The sequence below is a fragment of the Notamacropus eugenii genome, chromosome 1 (assembly GCF_028372415.1).
Source record: "Notamacropus eugenii isolate mMacEug1 chromosome 1, mMacEug1.pri_v2, whole genome shotgun sequence".
Classification (NCBI taxonomy): domain Eukaryota; kingdom Metazoa; phylum Chordata; class Mammalia; order Diprotodontia; family Macropodidae; genus Notamacropus; species Notamacropus eugenii.
The window spans coordinates 48,508,904-48,525,095 of NC_092872.1; the positions used below are offsets into that span (position 1 = coordinate 48,508,904).

The 16,192-nt window shown below is 49.4% G+C and overlaps 1 protein-coding gene across 1 annotated transcript in view; it reads left to right on the top strand.

The window, feature by feature from the left end:
• Positions 1 to 718: 718 nt before the first annotated feature.
• Positions 719 to 16,192, top strand: part of HS3ST6 (heparan sulfate-glucosamine 3-sulfotransferase 6) — a 34,509-nt gene continuing 19,035 nt past the window's right edge. Inside the window, exon 1 of the mRNA XM_072599575.1 lies at positions 719 to 1,372. Coding sequence (XP_072455676.1) covers positions 834 to 1,372 — 539 coding nt within the window. The 5' untranslated portion in view covers positions 719 to 833. The remainder of the gene's footprint in view (positions 1,373 to 16,192) is intronic.

Genomic DNA, 16,192 nt, shown 5'->3' on the forward strand with positions numbered 1-16,192 from the left:
AAGCAGGGACGCCCTCCGCCCAGCTGTGCCCCCTCGAAGCAGTCCATGGCGACTCACTTCCCCAGGACAACTTGTCACCGCTCCCGCTCTGCAAAGACCCCCCTCCCACTGGTCCCCGCCTGAGTTGGAAGGGGGGGAAGGAGTTCATGGGGGCTCCAGGGGAGCAGGACACGGGGGTGAGGGCGTGAAGGACTTAAGGAACCAGCCGGGCACCGGGACCAGGGTGGCAGAGTCTGGCCGGTACCTCCAGCTCTCGGAATCGGGAAAGCACCAAGAGCGTGTCCAGGTGTTTCCAGGGTCTTCCTGCACTCCTGGGATGCACGTATGCCCAGGTGTCCCGCAGCGGGTGCGTTTTTGTCCTCCCAGCAAGGCGTGCATCTGGGCTACGTTCGTTCGGTGCCTCCGAGGCCTGCGTCCTAGGGACTGTCCCGGGTCTGCAGCGGCTCTCTAGGAGCACACAGCGCGCCTGGGACCCGGGCCCAGCCGAGGTCCCAGCTCCTCGCCCCCCAAGCAGCAGGGCTAGCCCAGGAGGCGGTGGCGGAGAAGGACTGGGGAGGCAGCGGGAGGGCGGAGCGGGGGAGCGCACTCCGCACTCCGGCAGGGCGAGGCGGGGCGGGCTCGAGCCGGGTTGGGGCGGGGCGGGGCAGGCAGGGGCGGGGGCTGCCGGGCCCCTCCCCGCCTCTCCTCCCCCGCTCCCCGCTGCCTCCCTGGGCCGGCCGGCGGCCGTGCAGAAGCCGAGACGCCCGGCCGAGGGAGCGCGGCCAGGGCCGGGATGCACGCCCCGCGCGGCGCTCCACGGCCCACGCTCCGGGCTCCGGGCGCATCGAGGCTTCATGGGACGTAGCGGCGGCGGCGGCGGGGAAGGCAGCGGCGCGGGGGGCCCGGGGCCGGGGCTCCGGGCGCACCTCGGGGCGCTGCTCCGCGCGCCGCCCCGCGCGCCGCTGCTGCTCTCTGTGCTCCTGCTCGGCACCTACTTTTTCTATTGCCTGTCCGGCCCCTGCGCCGCCGCCCGCCCCCCGTCGCAGCCCGCCGCGCCCCCGGCCACCCGCAGCCCGCAGCCGTCGTCCTGGGCGCCGCGGCCCGGGCGCCTCCTGCCAGCCGCGGCCGCTGAGCCTGAGGCGCCCCCGGAGCCCGAGGCGGAGCGCGGCGGAGCTGGGGCTCCCCGAAGCCCCGGGAGCCCCGGCGGGGGCGGGCTGCCCCTGGCCAGCAGTTTCGGGAGCCGGCGCTTCCCGCAGGCGCTCATCGTGGGCGTGAAGAAGGGTGGCACCCGAGCCCTGCTCGAGTTTCTGAGGGTGCACCCCGACGTCCGAGCGCTAGGCGCCGAGCCCCATTTCTTCGACAGGTGCTACAACAAGGGGCTGGCCTGGTACAGGTAAGCGTCCCGCTGTCCTCCTCTGCAAAGCCGGGGTAGGGATCTTAGACGGCCGGAGATGCCAGGGGTACGGTCACCCTGAAGGCAGCTGGCATCTCCTCACCCCCTGCTTCCCTGAGAACTTCGCCCAGTCCGGGACCCTTACCCCTCCTCCCTCCTCTCTGGGATGATGCCCACTTCTCTTCAACTTGGTGCACTTTTCTTTACTTTGATATAATTCTTCTTCCACCCCAGCCTGGGATTTTTACTTGTCTCAGCCAGATCCTTCTATCCGTGGGGGAACTGAGGCCTCCTGGTTTTCTCTTTTAGGTCCAGGCAGTCTCCTCCGGGCACCCAGAAGGGTTTCTGCCCCTCATGTCATTTTCGATACCCGCCTTCCCCTCCCTTCCTTTTTGGGGGTAGAGGGAAAGCCTTCAATCACAGTCTCCTTTGTAGCCAAAGCTGCTTAAAACAGTTTTCAGGGTCTGTCACAGTCAGTGAGGGTAGGGGGTGGGGAGGGTGTTGCCCAGAAACTTTTAGCAGCTTGGAGGAAAGTGGGTCCCAGAAGTTCTGGAAGGCTTTTAGCCAATAGCCTGAAAGAGAGTGGTATCCTTCAAGACCCCACCCTACCGGACCTGGTCCTCTGGAAAGGATTGTCTTTCACAAGGAGGAAGAACTGTCCGTGTGGACTGGGGCCCAGTATCTAATTAGGCCCCGGTGGAAGGCAGGGGAACAGTACAACCTCCCAGATTTGGGCTTTGGAGTGATCTCTATATGTGTGTTGGGTGTGTGTGTGTGTGTGTGCCCGTGCTGTGAAACCCCTGAAACTAACTCAGAGTGTAGTTCAGGAGAATGAGGTCGGGATGTAGGCTCAGGAGCCCACCATCTGCCTAATTGTGGTAGGAGCCTAGAGAAAGTCACTGAAGATGGGAGAGGGATATGAGTGAGTAAGGGGAGGGGACAAGTCCATGACAGTAACAGAGCCTTGTAAGATGGGGTCGGTTTATAAGGAAAGGCAACGTAGAAGGGATCTCCTTTGCTTCTATATTGAGCTGGTGACTAGAACTCAGTCTTGTGAGTTTTTTGGTTTCTAAAGTCAGGGTGAGAGACTGGCTGAAGGTTTATGGAGGGGAGGGAATGGAGATGTTTTTTATATCTTGGAGTGGTATAAACATGTTTCCTATTAGCTGGGAAACCCCAAAATGCAGAAAGCCAAGGGTCTACTGGCTTGCCAACTGGCAAAATGACTGGCCAAGAGTTGCCTCTAACAGACACAGTTACTCAGTTTTCTTGAGTGGAACTTGGGGAATGTGCAGTAGAACGGGTACTGAATTGGTGGGGGGAGGTGTCTGCCACTTAGGATCAGTTTGATTTTGGATAAATCATTTAGTCTCTCCAGGCCTTAATTACAATTCCTGTTATAAAGTGAGAGAGTTTTATTAATCTGTACTTCTCTGCTCTTGGATTGGGAGTGAATCTTCTCTTTTGGCTGTTATTGTACTCACAGTATCTTTGCTACTGACCTGTTAGTAGCTTATTTGGGACCAGGAAGCAGCCCAAAGGGAGAGTCTTCCCATGCCTGGAAGTCTTAACTAACCCTTTCTAATAGGGAAAGACATTGTGTTTGGGAAAGCGAATAGACTGACAAAGCTTAAAGACCTTCCCTCTTGTGCTAAGCCTGCAGGGAGCCGCCCTCCCTGTTTGCCAGCTCTCAGGGATTCAGGCTTTGTGAACCACAGACAGGCAGCTCTAGGGGTTTCAGGGTCTGACTGGACATGGGACAAATATTTGGGAAATATTCTCTCTATTCATTCCTAACAAGTTCCATCAGTGCGTTGCAAGTATGGAACCCTGTTTTGGGGGGCAGGCGAAGGCTGTTGGCATTTGGGGGGAGTTGGGGGGCAGAAATGAACTGATGTTGTAAGAACAATTTTTGTACAAAATTTCTAGTCCTTTAGCGCCCTTTTTTCTTTTCTCACCCTGACTCCTTTTCCCCAGAAGAAGGACTTGGGGCAATGTCACTGTGACATGAGGTAAAATCTCTGCCTCATGGCAGTTAGCAGGAAAGGGTCCCACAACTCCCCTGCTGACTCCTTTGACACAAGCAGAAATTAAGTACCGTTGCTGGAGGAAGCAGCTGGCCCAAGCATCGAGTGAATGAGCTTATATGGTCCTGGAACTAATGCCACAGAAATGACTGGCCTGTGGCTGTTGGTCCTAGCCTAGGCTGGCTAACTTGGAATTTGCCCCCTCAGCTTTCTTAGCTTCCACTGCCAGATCTGGATGTCAGGCACATAATCCTACACCTTTTAGGTTTTAGGGCCTTAGAAGTCTATGAACTTTGGGCCTCCAGTGAGGGGAGAAGTTTTGGGGAATATAGGGAGTGGTGTTGCAGACACAGTGCTTCCTGGGAAGAACTCAGAAGGCATCTTGGTATAGTAGAAAGATGAGCAGAGTTGGCATCAAGATAGCCTGGGTTTGAATTCTAGGTCTGCTTTCACTTAATACTTGTGAGGAGGCCTTGGGTATTTCACTCTCTGAGCTTCAAGTTTCTTACATGTAAAATGAGTAGGTTGTACTAGATGGTTTCTAAGATTCCTCCCAGCTCCCATTTCTGTGATAAGTTTATTGCCTGGTATTTTAATTAACAGGAAAGAGAAAGGTAGAGTGTCTGTGACTGTCAGAAATCCATAGACCTTTCAGATGTTTGGTTTTCCCCTTTTTCTCTGCTTTAGTTTAGAAATGTGTGTGTGTGTGTGTGTGTGTGTGTGTCTGTCCATCCATCTGTCCATCCCTCTGTCTGTTTAGGGAGAGCTAGAACCCAGCTTGGTTGTTCTACATGTTGTGGCCCAACCTACAGGATGAAGTGAATCAAGGAGTTGATGTGGATTTGAGACAGGCCTTCCGTGTTTGTGTGTGTGTGTGTGTGTGTGTGTGTGTGTGTGTGTGTGTGTTTGCATCCGGGTGAGCCCCTGCTCCAATTACAGGGTTACTCCATTAGCTTCAGGATTTAGTGTTATTGGCAGTTGGAAAGTGGAATTAAGGAGATGCCTCCAGGAGGAAGGGAAACCGAAGCCTTGTGATCTCCTCGATAGAGGCTCAGACAGTGTAGACATTTTGGTGTCCACTTCTATCACTGATATCTCCTGGTTATCCTGGGCTCTACTAGTGTACCATGTGTCTTCCAAGGAACACCATGATCTAGGTGATAGCTGTCTCCTCTGAGAGAACAGGGCTAATCCCTCCTCCCCTTCTCTCTCCTCCCCCCCTTCCTTCCTTTGTACTTTCTTGATGATCAGACCACAGGACTATATGCAATTGACTCTAATTTATCTTGGAGGTTGGACCATCTTATTGATGATTGGATTTATAATTTGTAATGGTAGTTCACATGTGTTTAACACTTTGCAATTTACAAAATGCTTTCCTCACAATAACTTTCTGAGGATATACCCTCATTGTCTCCATTTTGCATATGAGAATGTGAACATCTTGGGAGTGAGGAGTTTCTTTTCTTTTTAACGTTTGTATCTCCAGAACCTAGCCTAGTACCTGACACACAGTTGATGCTTAATTGTGAATTTGATTGAGAAAAATGAGGCTCAGAGGAGAAGTTGAATGACTTGTCAGTGTCACACAGTAAATATCTGGTTTCCTGACTCCCAGTTCCAGCCCAGTTTCACTCTGATGCCGTATTGGCCTGAACTGCCTGGTTGGTGTCGGTCAGGGTAACGAATATGCTTTGTGCACTGGCTAGACCCATTTCCTACAGCTGAATATAAACTGCTAGAGGGTAAGAATGACTTCATTTGAATGCACTTGGCCTTGTACTAGATCTGTGCTTAAGAAAAGTTTGTTCAATTGAATTATGTGGAAAGCATTTCTATGATAATTACCCTGAGAAGCACCATGAGGCCCCCTCTTGGGCTTTCCAGGCTGAGCTGGAAGGAGGCTATGGGTGGCAGAAAGTTCTCTGGACTGGGAGTCAGGGCATCCCGGATTGCAGTTTTGTTTCACTCTGTGACCTTGGGCTAGTCAATTCCCGTCTGAGTTCCTGTCTCCCCTTACAGAAAAAGAGGAATTTGGACCAGATGATGTTTAAGGTCCCTTTCAGCTCTGACAGTCTGATTTGTAGATTGTCTGCCTTCCTTCCTCCCTTCCTCTCCCCCCACCCCCCAAGATAAATGGCTGTAGTTTTTTAGCCCCTAACCCTTTAGCCCTTGAGTTTATACTGATAGTGATATAGAAGCTGCTTTTTTTTTTTTTAGTGGTTCTGGGTTCACGTATCACAGCCCAATCAATCTCTTAAGGGGTGTCCCTGAGCAAGAGCCTCTCTGGGACCTCTTTTAGGCGGAAGAGAGGGTCAGAGGAGACAGTTTTTAGCTTGCAGGAAGCAGGTATGTCTGTTCAGGAGGGAACAGCTAGCTATATTTCCCCCAGCATTCCTAGTGGCCCAGGTTCATGGGAAGAGTTAATTCTCTGTTTTCAGAGGTAACCTGGGCTTCCCTGGAACTGGATAGAAAAGTTTGGAAATAAATATTTCTGCTCCAAGAGACTAATAAAGATTATCTTGGGGAATCTTTTTTATTTAAATTCAAATTTATTTTCAATTGTGAATTTCTCCTTCTTGCCTCTCCCTCCCTTTCCCCCACCAATTGAGAAAGCTAGAAAAACAAAACCGTTACAAATATGTATAGTCATGCAAAACAAATTCTTGGGGAGTCTTTTATGTAGGGTAGGTAAAACCGTGTTGCCTCTGCATAATGAAGAGATGGTTCCTGAGAAACAAAACCTTCTATATACATTCTAGACCTTCAGAATGACAGATCTGGGAGGGTCCTTTGGGGTCATCTGGTCCAATTCCCTCAGTTTACAGATGGTGAAATAGAAAAAGGGATAGAGGTTTATTAGTGGGTCACACTGAAAATGAGAGGATTGGAACTAGAACTTCCAGTCCCAGACTCTAAATCTCCCCAGGAAGTTTCTGGTTTTATCCAGAGGTACTGTTATTCCCTCTACCTTCCTCCTCCTTCTCCTCATCAAGCAGATTCAATTTCAGCTATAGTACCATAGAGTTGTAAGGGACCTCGGAGACCCTCTAATCCAACCTTCTTATTTTACAGATGGAAAAACAGGCTCAGAGGTCAAGTGGCTTGCCTAAGGTAGTAATTAATTAGGAAAGGGAGGATAGGAACTTGGGCCCCAGTCCACTTTAATTTAAAGAATTAGCATAAAACTGGAGATAATTTGAAGAGAGTGACAGGGAAAGGATAGCTGGGACTCACACCAGAGGTTGAGGAGTTGCTACCTCTTACATATGGAAGAATGAACATCTCTGAAATTTCTGCCACGATCCTGTTGGTTCAAGTGAAGAAATCCAAGCCTGCCAACTCTGGCAGTCAGTGGGAAGGACTGAGCCAGACCCTCATTTATTGATTGAAACACAGTGTCAATAACCACTCCCCCCTCTCCCCACCAGGGGATTGGTACTGTCACTAATGATCTTTGTCCCATTCTGAAATAATCCTGTTGTCTCTCTAGGTCATTTCTTCCCCCTGAAGTTAAGAAAATCTCAATGGCTGTCCTAATTTCCAAGAGCCTTGGCTAGTCTAATAGGGTCTTTAGATGCTTGAGCTAAAGTGGATTTTGCTACTTAGCTCTGCCCAGGAATCCTGAAGCAAATAATTATGGCTGCTCACCCTGAGGAGGAAGTAGGATAGAGCAGGAAGCTATGGGGAAGCCTGAATGTTAATTGGAGCCCATATTTAAGAGCTTATTACTGACCTTTGAGAAGTTTTGACTGTATTAAGCTTGGGTGGGGATTGAGAACTTGGCTAATGAAAGGGTTGAGCAAAGGCGCCTTAATACCAGGGTTTAGCCCTAAAACAGTTTTCAAAGAGCCCTTAGAATCCGTCTGCCTCACCCTGCTGTCTTGCTGGGAGCCATTTGGAAGGGTAGCCTGCCTTGGACTGGGGGTGCCCGCCCAGGAAGGAAGGTCCTTAGGGTGAGGAGGCAGGGCCATGGCGAGGACTGCCTGGCTCAGCCCCCAGCCCAGGCTCAACATTATAGATGAGGAGCCGAGCGGAGGCCATCTCCTTAGAGCCTCTAAGAAGTTTGTTTTGCATGTATTTGTTTGAGTGGGGAACGTAGGAGTATGTGTGATTGTGGGTATGTGAGGGTGTGAAGTGTGTGTGGGTGTTTTTTTTCTTAATGTAATTATATAGGTCTGTGAGTTCATGGTGGGATGTTTGTATGTGGGTGTGAATGTACCTGTTGGTAGGACCGGTGGTTGTAGTTTTTTAGTGCATTCAACAGACTTGAGATATTTTCACCTTGTAATAATAATGCATTTAGATAGTGATTTAAAGTTTACCAAGTACTGTTTGGCAGCCAGGTGGTGCAGTGGATAGAGTACCAGTGCAGGAGTCAGGAGGACCTGAGTTCAAATCTCACCTCAGACACTTGACACTCACTAGATGTGTGACCTTAGGCAAGTCACTTAACCCCAGTTGCCTCATCCTGGGTCATCTCCAGTCATCCTGATGAATATTTGGTCAGTGGATTCAGATGGCTCTGGAGGAGAAGTGAGGCTGGTGACCTGCACAGCCCTCCCTCACTCAAAACAAAGTCAAGTGCAAGTCACGTCATTATTTCTCTGATGGCGTGGTCTTCTTCGGCAATGAAGGACGCACACACACACACACACACACAAAGTACTCTATATGTCATTTCATTTGATCCTCATACAACCCTACATGGGCAGTGAGGCTTTGAAGTTGAGACTTGACCAAGATTACCCAGTGAATATTGGATAGATTTGAACTCAGGTCTCCCTGACTCTTAAGACTGGAGCTGTATCTACCACTTCAGCAGCCTGTTGGGAAGAGGCAGCCATTCAGTAGACTGGAAGAAGGTGGAGTAAGTTAGAGGAGAGAGAGGAGCAGTTTCAGGGACCTGAGTTCTTGGGGTTAGCTGCACTGGCTGGCTGTTCCTCCTTGTCTACTTCCCTGATTAAAGACCCTCTCCTGTCCTATGCTGTCTTCGAATAACCATCTTGTTTTAACCTTTCTACTCAGAGGGGTATGGATGTCCCCAAAGGGCAGAATTTTGCCAACAAAGTAGGACTCTCCAGAAGAGATGGTAGGAAGCCCCTAAGTCCCTGGAGGCCAATCTTGTGCTTCTGTCTACAACCTACAGCATTAGGGTCAGACCCAAGGGGGTCATGGGGAATCCAAACTTCAGGGAACTGATGAGGGGGAGGAAGGAGAATTGCATTAATATAGTCACTGGGGTCTTATTACTAATCAGCATGCATTAGTCTGCAGGGAACAGACATGTGACCTCATTAAACGCCCCTACTGATGATCAGGGCCTTATTGATTCATTGAGTAGTCTGGAGGTCATCCCTTTTCCTCCTTACCCCTGATTCAGCCTGTATAGCAGAATTTTGACTCTGGAGGCAGCTGTGTATAAATGCTACTATGTGCAGATGTGGTACCTGAGGATGCCTTGGGCCTGCCTACATATTGGAGACTATATGTATGAACGTAGGACTCCCATACATTGACTCTCAGTGCTCCCCCGAGCACACGCCTGTGGCTGCTGCCTGCTCTGAAGTCACCATTGTAATCTTCTGCTCTGTGACCCTTGGCTAATTGGAACAGCTTCAGAGGGGGCAGCTGTTGAGTGAGGCGGGTGGGGGGGGAATGGCCCCCCAGGGAGCAATCCTTCTGGATGGGCACCATATGGTAGAGCCACTGGGCCGAATGCAACAGAGATAGCCCTGGGCTCTCTGTCTCTTCACACAGCAGTGAGTTACCACCCTTGAGACCTTTAGGGAAGGGATCTTGGGTCAGGGGAGGGGGACAAGGATAGGAGAAAGAGGCACAGAGAATCTCAGGTACCCAGCAGGTCATTGGTGGAGAATAGGACTCGGAACCCATGAGTCCTTGAATGCCAGTCCCTGGTCCCCAGCCTAAAAGGCGGAACTTCCCCTCATTCCTCTCCTCCCCTTCCTACCCCCACCCCCATTCCTTCCTGGGGAACTGCTTTTTCTGTGTGCAGTGACCTTCCCTCCATCCTTCTTTCTGTCCTTTCTTTTTGGTTATTCAGAACTTCTGGGGGTGGAGAACAGAGTGGGGTTCCTTAGGCCTCCAGCCCAGCTTGTGGGGGCAGGGCTTTCTACTTAGAGAAGGGACTAGAGGTGGAAAGCTGCCTGCCCCCTCCCTTCTCCATGTCCTCACCCAGGGACCATTTTTCCTCTTCTCTCCTTTCTTCTCCCTGCAGCCCCTATCTCCAAAACTAGAGGGGAGGGGAGGGGCATGGGTACTACACTATGGCCATTAAGCACTCTCTAGAAGGGTGGGTGTGGGGTGACAACATCTCAGAGTGTCTCTTTCCCTCTTCAGCTTCAGATTTAGTAACCCCCACCTCTTCCAGGTTGGGTACAAAGGCTCTTGGAGCCCTGCCAGAAAGGCATCTTGACATCCCCAAACATTGAAAGGGATCGCTGAGCTGGCCTGGGGCCAAGTGGGATCATTGACCAAGTGGGGCACCTATAACCTGCTAATCCAATTTACCTGAAGTTCTTTTGCAGAGCTACTACAGAGTAGATTTTATGTACTCTAAAATAGTATGATTGGATGATTCACAGCGGAGGAGGGAATAGGAGAGAACCCTCCCTTTCTGCTGCTTTGTTCCCTGAAATACAGGCCACACCCCTGTAGGGGGACCTTATGCAGATGCAACTCCTCTGGTATTATAGGGTTTTCTTTGCTATTCAAGTCTCTGAGTCTCAGCCCAAAGCCCAGGCTAGGGGGAGGGGAGATGATGGGGGAGACAGGGCTATTTATCTGTAATGAGGATGGTAATCCAGGTCCTACCCACATCCCAGGGCTCCCTTCCATCCCCCGGATAAGGGCCATTTGTTAAGATGATACTAATTACTGTGGTCCCATGGTTGACTGAGTAGGGGTCCGGGGTAGTATCCCAACTGAGCCCTTGTAGTGTGGGTACCTATGGAGTGATGTAAGAAAACTCACTGGACTTGGAGTCAGAGGTTTGAATTTTGATTCTTCTGTTTATTAGCTGTATGACATTGGGTCAGTCAATTTACCTCTGAGGACTTCAGTTTGCTCATATGTAAAATGAAGAGTTTGAGACTAGATCTCCAGGGTCTCTTTCAGCTGTAGTTGTCTCTGAGTCTTTGGAGGGAGGGACCGTCCATTCTACTGCCTGTCTGGGTAACTTATCTGGACGGTCAGGCGAGACTGAGGGAGCAGTTGGTCGCCTGAGGCTTGATGGAAGCCACAGGGAAATGCATACCAGATGTGGATCAGCGGAGATAATTTGTTAGACAATTTGTAAGATGCTGGTTGTATGGGGGTGTGGTTCCCCCTCAGTCCCATAGACTCAGACCCCGGCCCCTTCTCCAAAGGGAAGAAAGGGGCCTATAGGGTAGGATTGGGGGAAGGTACCTGCTAGGAGACTGGGGGTCTTAGGCAGAAATTTCCCTTCTACTTCTATCCCCCACAGGCAGGGAACCATATTCATAATGGTGTTAGGTGTGATGGGAGATGACTATGTCCCTTTTTCCTTTTTGTCCTAGTCCAGAGAAGCCTGTTAACTGGGGCCCTGTTAACTGGGGGAGGGGCACAGAAGGTACCCTGAGTGCTCTTGTAATTGGTCAAGATTAGCTGTGCCCATCTCCAGCTTGCTACCCACTGTAGATATCCCCCTGAGGGGATATTCCTCTGGATGGAGGAGGCCCAGTTTGGAATTACAGCCCTTTTCTGGAAGCCTAAAAGAAAGCAGGCCATGGACCAGCATGCATCTGATCAAAGTGCTGAAACTTGTAAAAAGTGGTTTTTAAGGTTTACAGAGTACTTGGAGTCACAGTATTATCACGATGCTAAGAGAATAGAATAGTGTGTGCTCTTTATCCCCAGCTGAGCCTATCCCCTCCCTTCTGGGTGGTAGCAGGCAGGAATTATTTTGGGGGAAACATCTCTGGATCTCTGATGTTCCATCCCACTCAGGTGAGTGATCATAGCACAAAAGGACCAGGAAGGTTCAGGAAAAGGAGAGATCTTGGGGAGTTGGGCTGGCGGAAGAAGGCTTCCTGGGGAAGGCTGAGTTTTAAAATGTGTTGGACAGGTCATGTTACCTTCATTTTGCTCCCCTATAAAATGAGAGGTTTTGAATAGATCTCCTGGGTCCCTTTCAGCTCTGGGGATCTGAATACGAAGGATCCATCCTGCTTATCTTGTTGAAGACAGGGTGTTCCATGAGCAGGGAGTAGGGTAGGGAATGGCAGAAGATTTGAGGAGGGGCATGAATTCATCTTAATGGGTCGGGGACCACAAACATTTGGTTCTGGGTGATTGTTCTTCACTAACCCAAGGGCCCATCCTTTTCTCCCTCCAGTACTTAAGCCATCCCTCAAAGAATCGAGCTGTGACTGTGCTGGGGAGACTGGAAACAGAGCAGCAGACTAGGAAACTTCAGAAGCTGTTTCTGATTAATTTCCCCTTTCTTGTCGATTTTTCTTTCCAGAAAAGAAGGGGGAAAAGGAGAAGGGGGGAGTTGGTAATCTATCCGGGTTTGAAGAGGGTAATCGGTTTTCAAATAGGCGGGGAACGGAAAGGAAATCCCTAGCCAGTTTCAAGTTGTAGCCGACCCTGAAATCCTGCAGGGCTTCCTGGAGCTGGGGGAGCCTAGCCACTGCCTAGACCAGCCCTTTGTCCGGAAGAGCAGGATTTAGCAAAGCGATTTTCTGATCTAAAAGTTTTGGAGTCAGTTTTTCTCCCTTGAATTTCCCCTCTTACCCCTAGGATTGGGGAAGGGGAGGGGAAGGTGGCTCTGGGGAGATGCTGTTTTGTTTCCTGTTCTGGGGCCAAGTATTCCCAGGATTTCTAGAAACAAAGCAGAGTTTTCCACTGGGGGTGGGGTTGGGGGAAGGGTATCTTCCTGAGTACTGCTTCAGATGCAGGATGGGAAGGTGAACCAATCCCCTAGGACTGCTTCTAGACTCAATGTCTCCCTCGATACACAGAACCCAGGTTGAAGATGGGACTGACCTAAAAGGTAAAGTTCCAGTAGAGTATGTGTGTGATGGGTGGGCAAAGTTGAGGGTTCATACTTTTAGAGACCTTGTAAAACCCACTAGCGTTGGGCTGATATCCTGCTAACTCACTGTCTTACCTATGTGACCTTCACGAAATTAGTTAATATCCTTCGGTCTGTTTCCTCATCTGTAAAATGAAAGCCTTTGAGGTCCCATCTGGTTCAAAATCTATAATGTTGTAATTCTAGTGAAGGTGGTGGGGCAGGACTAGGTCTCAAAGGCTTTGGGATGGACAGCCTTGTATGGCTAGGGGCACAGGGCACAGGACAGAGGAAACTGAATAACTTCCTACATCCCTAGCCCCCAAGTATGGGCTCACCTGGGCAGAACCCAAGCAGGAATTCTAGACTGGCTCAGTTCCCTGTGACTCAACAGGGGAAAGTCTATGGGAAGGAAAGGGGCGGAGAGACTCAGATCACAGTAGCACATCCAGATGGTCTAATTGGGGGGGGGGGGGGGGAGCTTAGTCTAATCCACTCTCAATTAGGGGTCAGTTGTGTTGGTTTGGGATAGGTCCTGGGGAAAGAAAGTCGTGATAAAAATGAATGATTCTGGAAAGTCACCAGCAATGCCTCCAGTTGTGGGCCCAAGGGAGCCTCCCTGGGGTCTTTAGCTCTTTTTTATCCCTGGTTTCATTCTGCTTCTGCTGCCCCTGGGGTCAGCTTAGTAGCAGCCTTGTCAACCACATGAATGTGTTTGTCTTCTAGTTTTTGATCAGTAAAAGGAAGTCACACTCTCTAAGTAATTGAAAAACCAATGAAGGTCCCCAGAGAACAGATAATGAAACATACCTCCCACCTCATGGCAGAGGCCAAAGACTACTAGGGCAGAATTTTGTGTACCTTGTCAGATGTGGTCATTTAATTGCTTTCCATTGTCAGACGAGGGAGTTCTGTCTTGGGAGGGTTAAAATGACTGTGATAATAAAGGTGATATTTTATTGAAATAAAATTTTTTAAGTTAATGAAACCTCCTCCCCCTACACACACACACACACACACACACACGCCCATTTTGCAGATGCCAACCCAGAGGCAAATAGTATAGGGAATCAACCAGGACAGAGCTAGGACCCCTGGCTGTGCATTCCCACACCTCTTCCTAGCAGCTGAGCTGTTCTTTTATTTCAAGGGTTGAAACTGGTGACCCTAATGATTTGTTTAGTGTCTGAACTCCCAGGGTTCCTCCCAGCTTCCCACCACCCTTTCTTTCTTCTGCTAATCTCCCACGTGCCCAGACTGAGGGTAGGAAAGCCTCAGTTTCTCCTGTAGTCAGTCTCTGCTATCCTGCCTCCTGCCTAGGGCCCAGAAGGGAAACTCTTCTAATAACCCATTCCCAGAGTTGTGAGGTTTGGGTGGCAGAGACATAAACCAATGCTTGCCTGAAAAGGGAGTAGGATTAGGAGACTGAGCCCCCTACTCAGATAACCAGTGCTGTTTGTCTGCAGTGTGAGAACCTTGAGCTGGAAGGAAGGCCCAGCTGTCCCTGGCTCCTGGATCTAAGGGGCTTATCCCCTCCCAACCCTCTGCTAAAACAATGGTGCTAAATTGGATTGGAAACAAATCTCTTCTGGCCTCCTCCTGGAGGGCTGTTTCAAGCCAGAGTATAGAAATGCTTCTTCTGTCAACAACCTCTCCCTACCCCCCCCCCCCCCCACCTCATTCCTTGTGCTGTATTCCAGTCTTGTTAAAAAGCATTCCCTACAAGCATGGGGACTGCTGGGTTAGGGGTTTGCTTGGGGGCAGGGGGGAGGTAGAGACAGACACACACATTTGCTCACTGCCTCTCTGGTTTAGATTAAGAATACCAAAAGCAGTTGTTCATTGTGGGCCTTCGGCCCCCACCCAGCCACAGATATGAAGATCTCCAAGGGCTTGGGTAGTAGGAGGGGTGTTACAGGGAAATCTCAGTGGTGGAGTGAATCTCAGTTCTCACCCTGGTCCTCAGTTCTTTGGTTTCCTCACCCATCCAAGTCCCACCATTCGTCAGCCATTCTATAGCGGGGCCCTGATATAATGAAGCTCACTTGGTAACTTTATTTGTGAATTATTTATTAATCATGTCTTGTGTGTAAAAAAAAAAAGGTGCTAAATTTGCTTAGTGGAGATTATCTTTTAATGGAGATAAGACACCAACACAGATAATGTACAGTACCATAATTGCTATGATAACTGCATTAGAAAATTGCAGAACAAAGTGCTATGGGAGGTTTGGACATAGAGGGGAAGGTCATTACAGAGGGGACATGGGTGGGGGGTGCTTCATGGAGGGATGGGCAAGGGAAGAGGGTGGGAATTCTAAGCTTAAAGAATAGTGTGAGCATGTTTGGATAATACAGAATGGACTAGTTTAACAAGATTATAGAGTGTAGAGGGAAGTAGAATTATATAAGACTGGAAAGGTGTGATAGCTTCAGACCATGTTGGACCATGAGGGCTAGTCTGGGCAAAGGAATTGGAACATCATTTGGGAGGCAATGGTGGGTCTACGGTAAGTTAATATTTTTCAGAACCTGATTTAGGACTCAAGGACTTGATCCTTGTACAGATCTCCTTGGACTACTTGGGCCCCCTGGGCTGGATGAGTCAGCTTTGGGCTCCCCTAGTACTTTGTTAATGTCTGGTTTTGGAATCTACCACCTCATCTATATTTCAGTATCTCTTCCTTCTTTCATCTTGCTTAATTTTTATGACTTTCCATGGAGGTCCAGGGATCGCAGGATCACAGAGTCTTAGGCCTTGAAGGGATCCCAGGTTCACCTTTAGAGCTGGAAGAGACCTTAGAGGTCATCTAGTCCAATCTCCTTACTTTTACAGATGAGGAAACCAAGCCTCAAAGAAGTCAAGTGACTTGCCTAGGATGGAAGAACTACTAAAGTTCAGAGATAGGATGTGAACTTAGGTTTTCCTTATTCCAAGCCCAGCACTCTGTCCAGTGTTCTATACTCCCTAAAGATCATCTAGTTCAACCCTTTATAGGAGTGGAAATTGAAGTCCAGAGTTAATAAATTACTTTCTTTCAGGTTACCCAGATTATTGGCAGAATCAGAATTTGAACTCTCTTCCTCTGACTCCAAATCCAGCACTCCCAAATAACTGGGAGAGCTGTCTGCTCTCTTACTGTACAGTATGGGCAGAGGAGTGAAAGACTAAGAGAAGCTAACAGCCAGCCCTTTTAGCCCACTAGTTTTCTGCTTAGGAAAGTGGCTGCTTTTGTGAACTATTGTGCCAAACAGAAATGAATTCAGGTACTTGCTGTGTTGGCCCTTTTGAGGGAAAACTGTTTGGGTTTGTTACATTCTTAGACTATAGGTTTATGAAAAGTCACAGAGGCCTCTTTTTTGGGAGGGATGTAGGGAGAGGCAATCAGGATTAAGTGACTTGCCCAGGGTCACACAGCTAGTAAGTGTCTGAAGCCAGATTTGGACTCAGGTCCTCCTGACTCTATCTACTGCACCACTTAGCTGCCTCAGAAGCCTACTTTTGTGCCTCATTGTGGTGTGGAGGAGCTTCTGGATTCTTGAAGGCTCTTCCAGTGGAGCATAAGAGACTGAAGAATCTAGCCAGGTACAAAGGAGTTCATTCTTAAGGAACTGGCCATGATGGCAATCCATGGAACTAAATACAAAATAGCCCTTAGTCCTATGCAAACCCAGGCTGCTCTTCTATAGTACCAGGGGCAAAGGGGAGGAAAATATGGCAGAGGATACTTTAAAA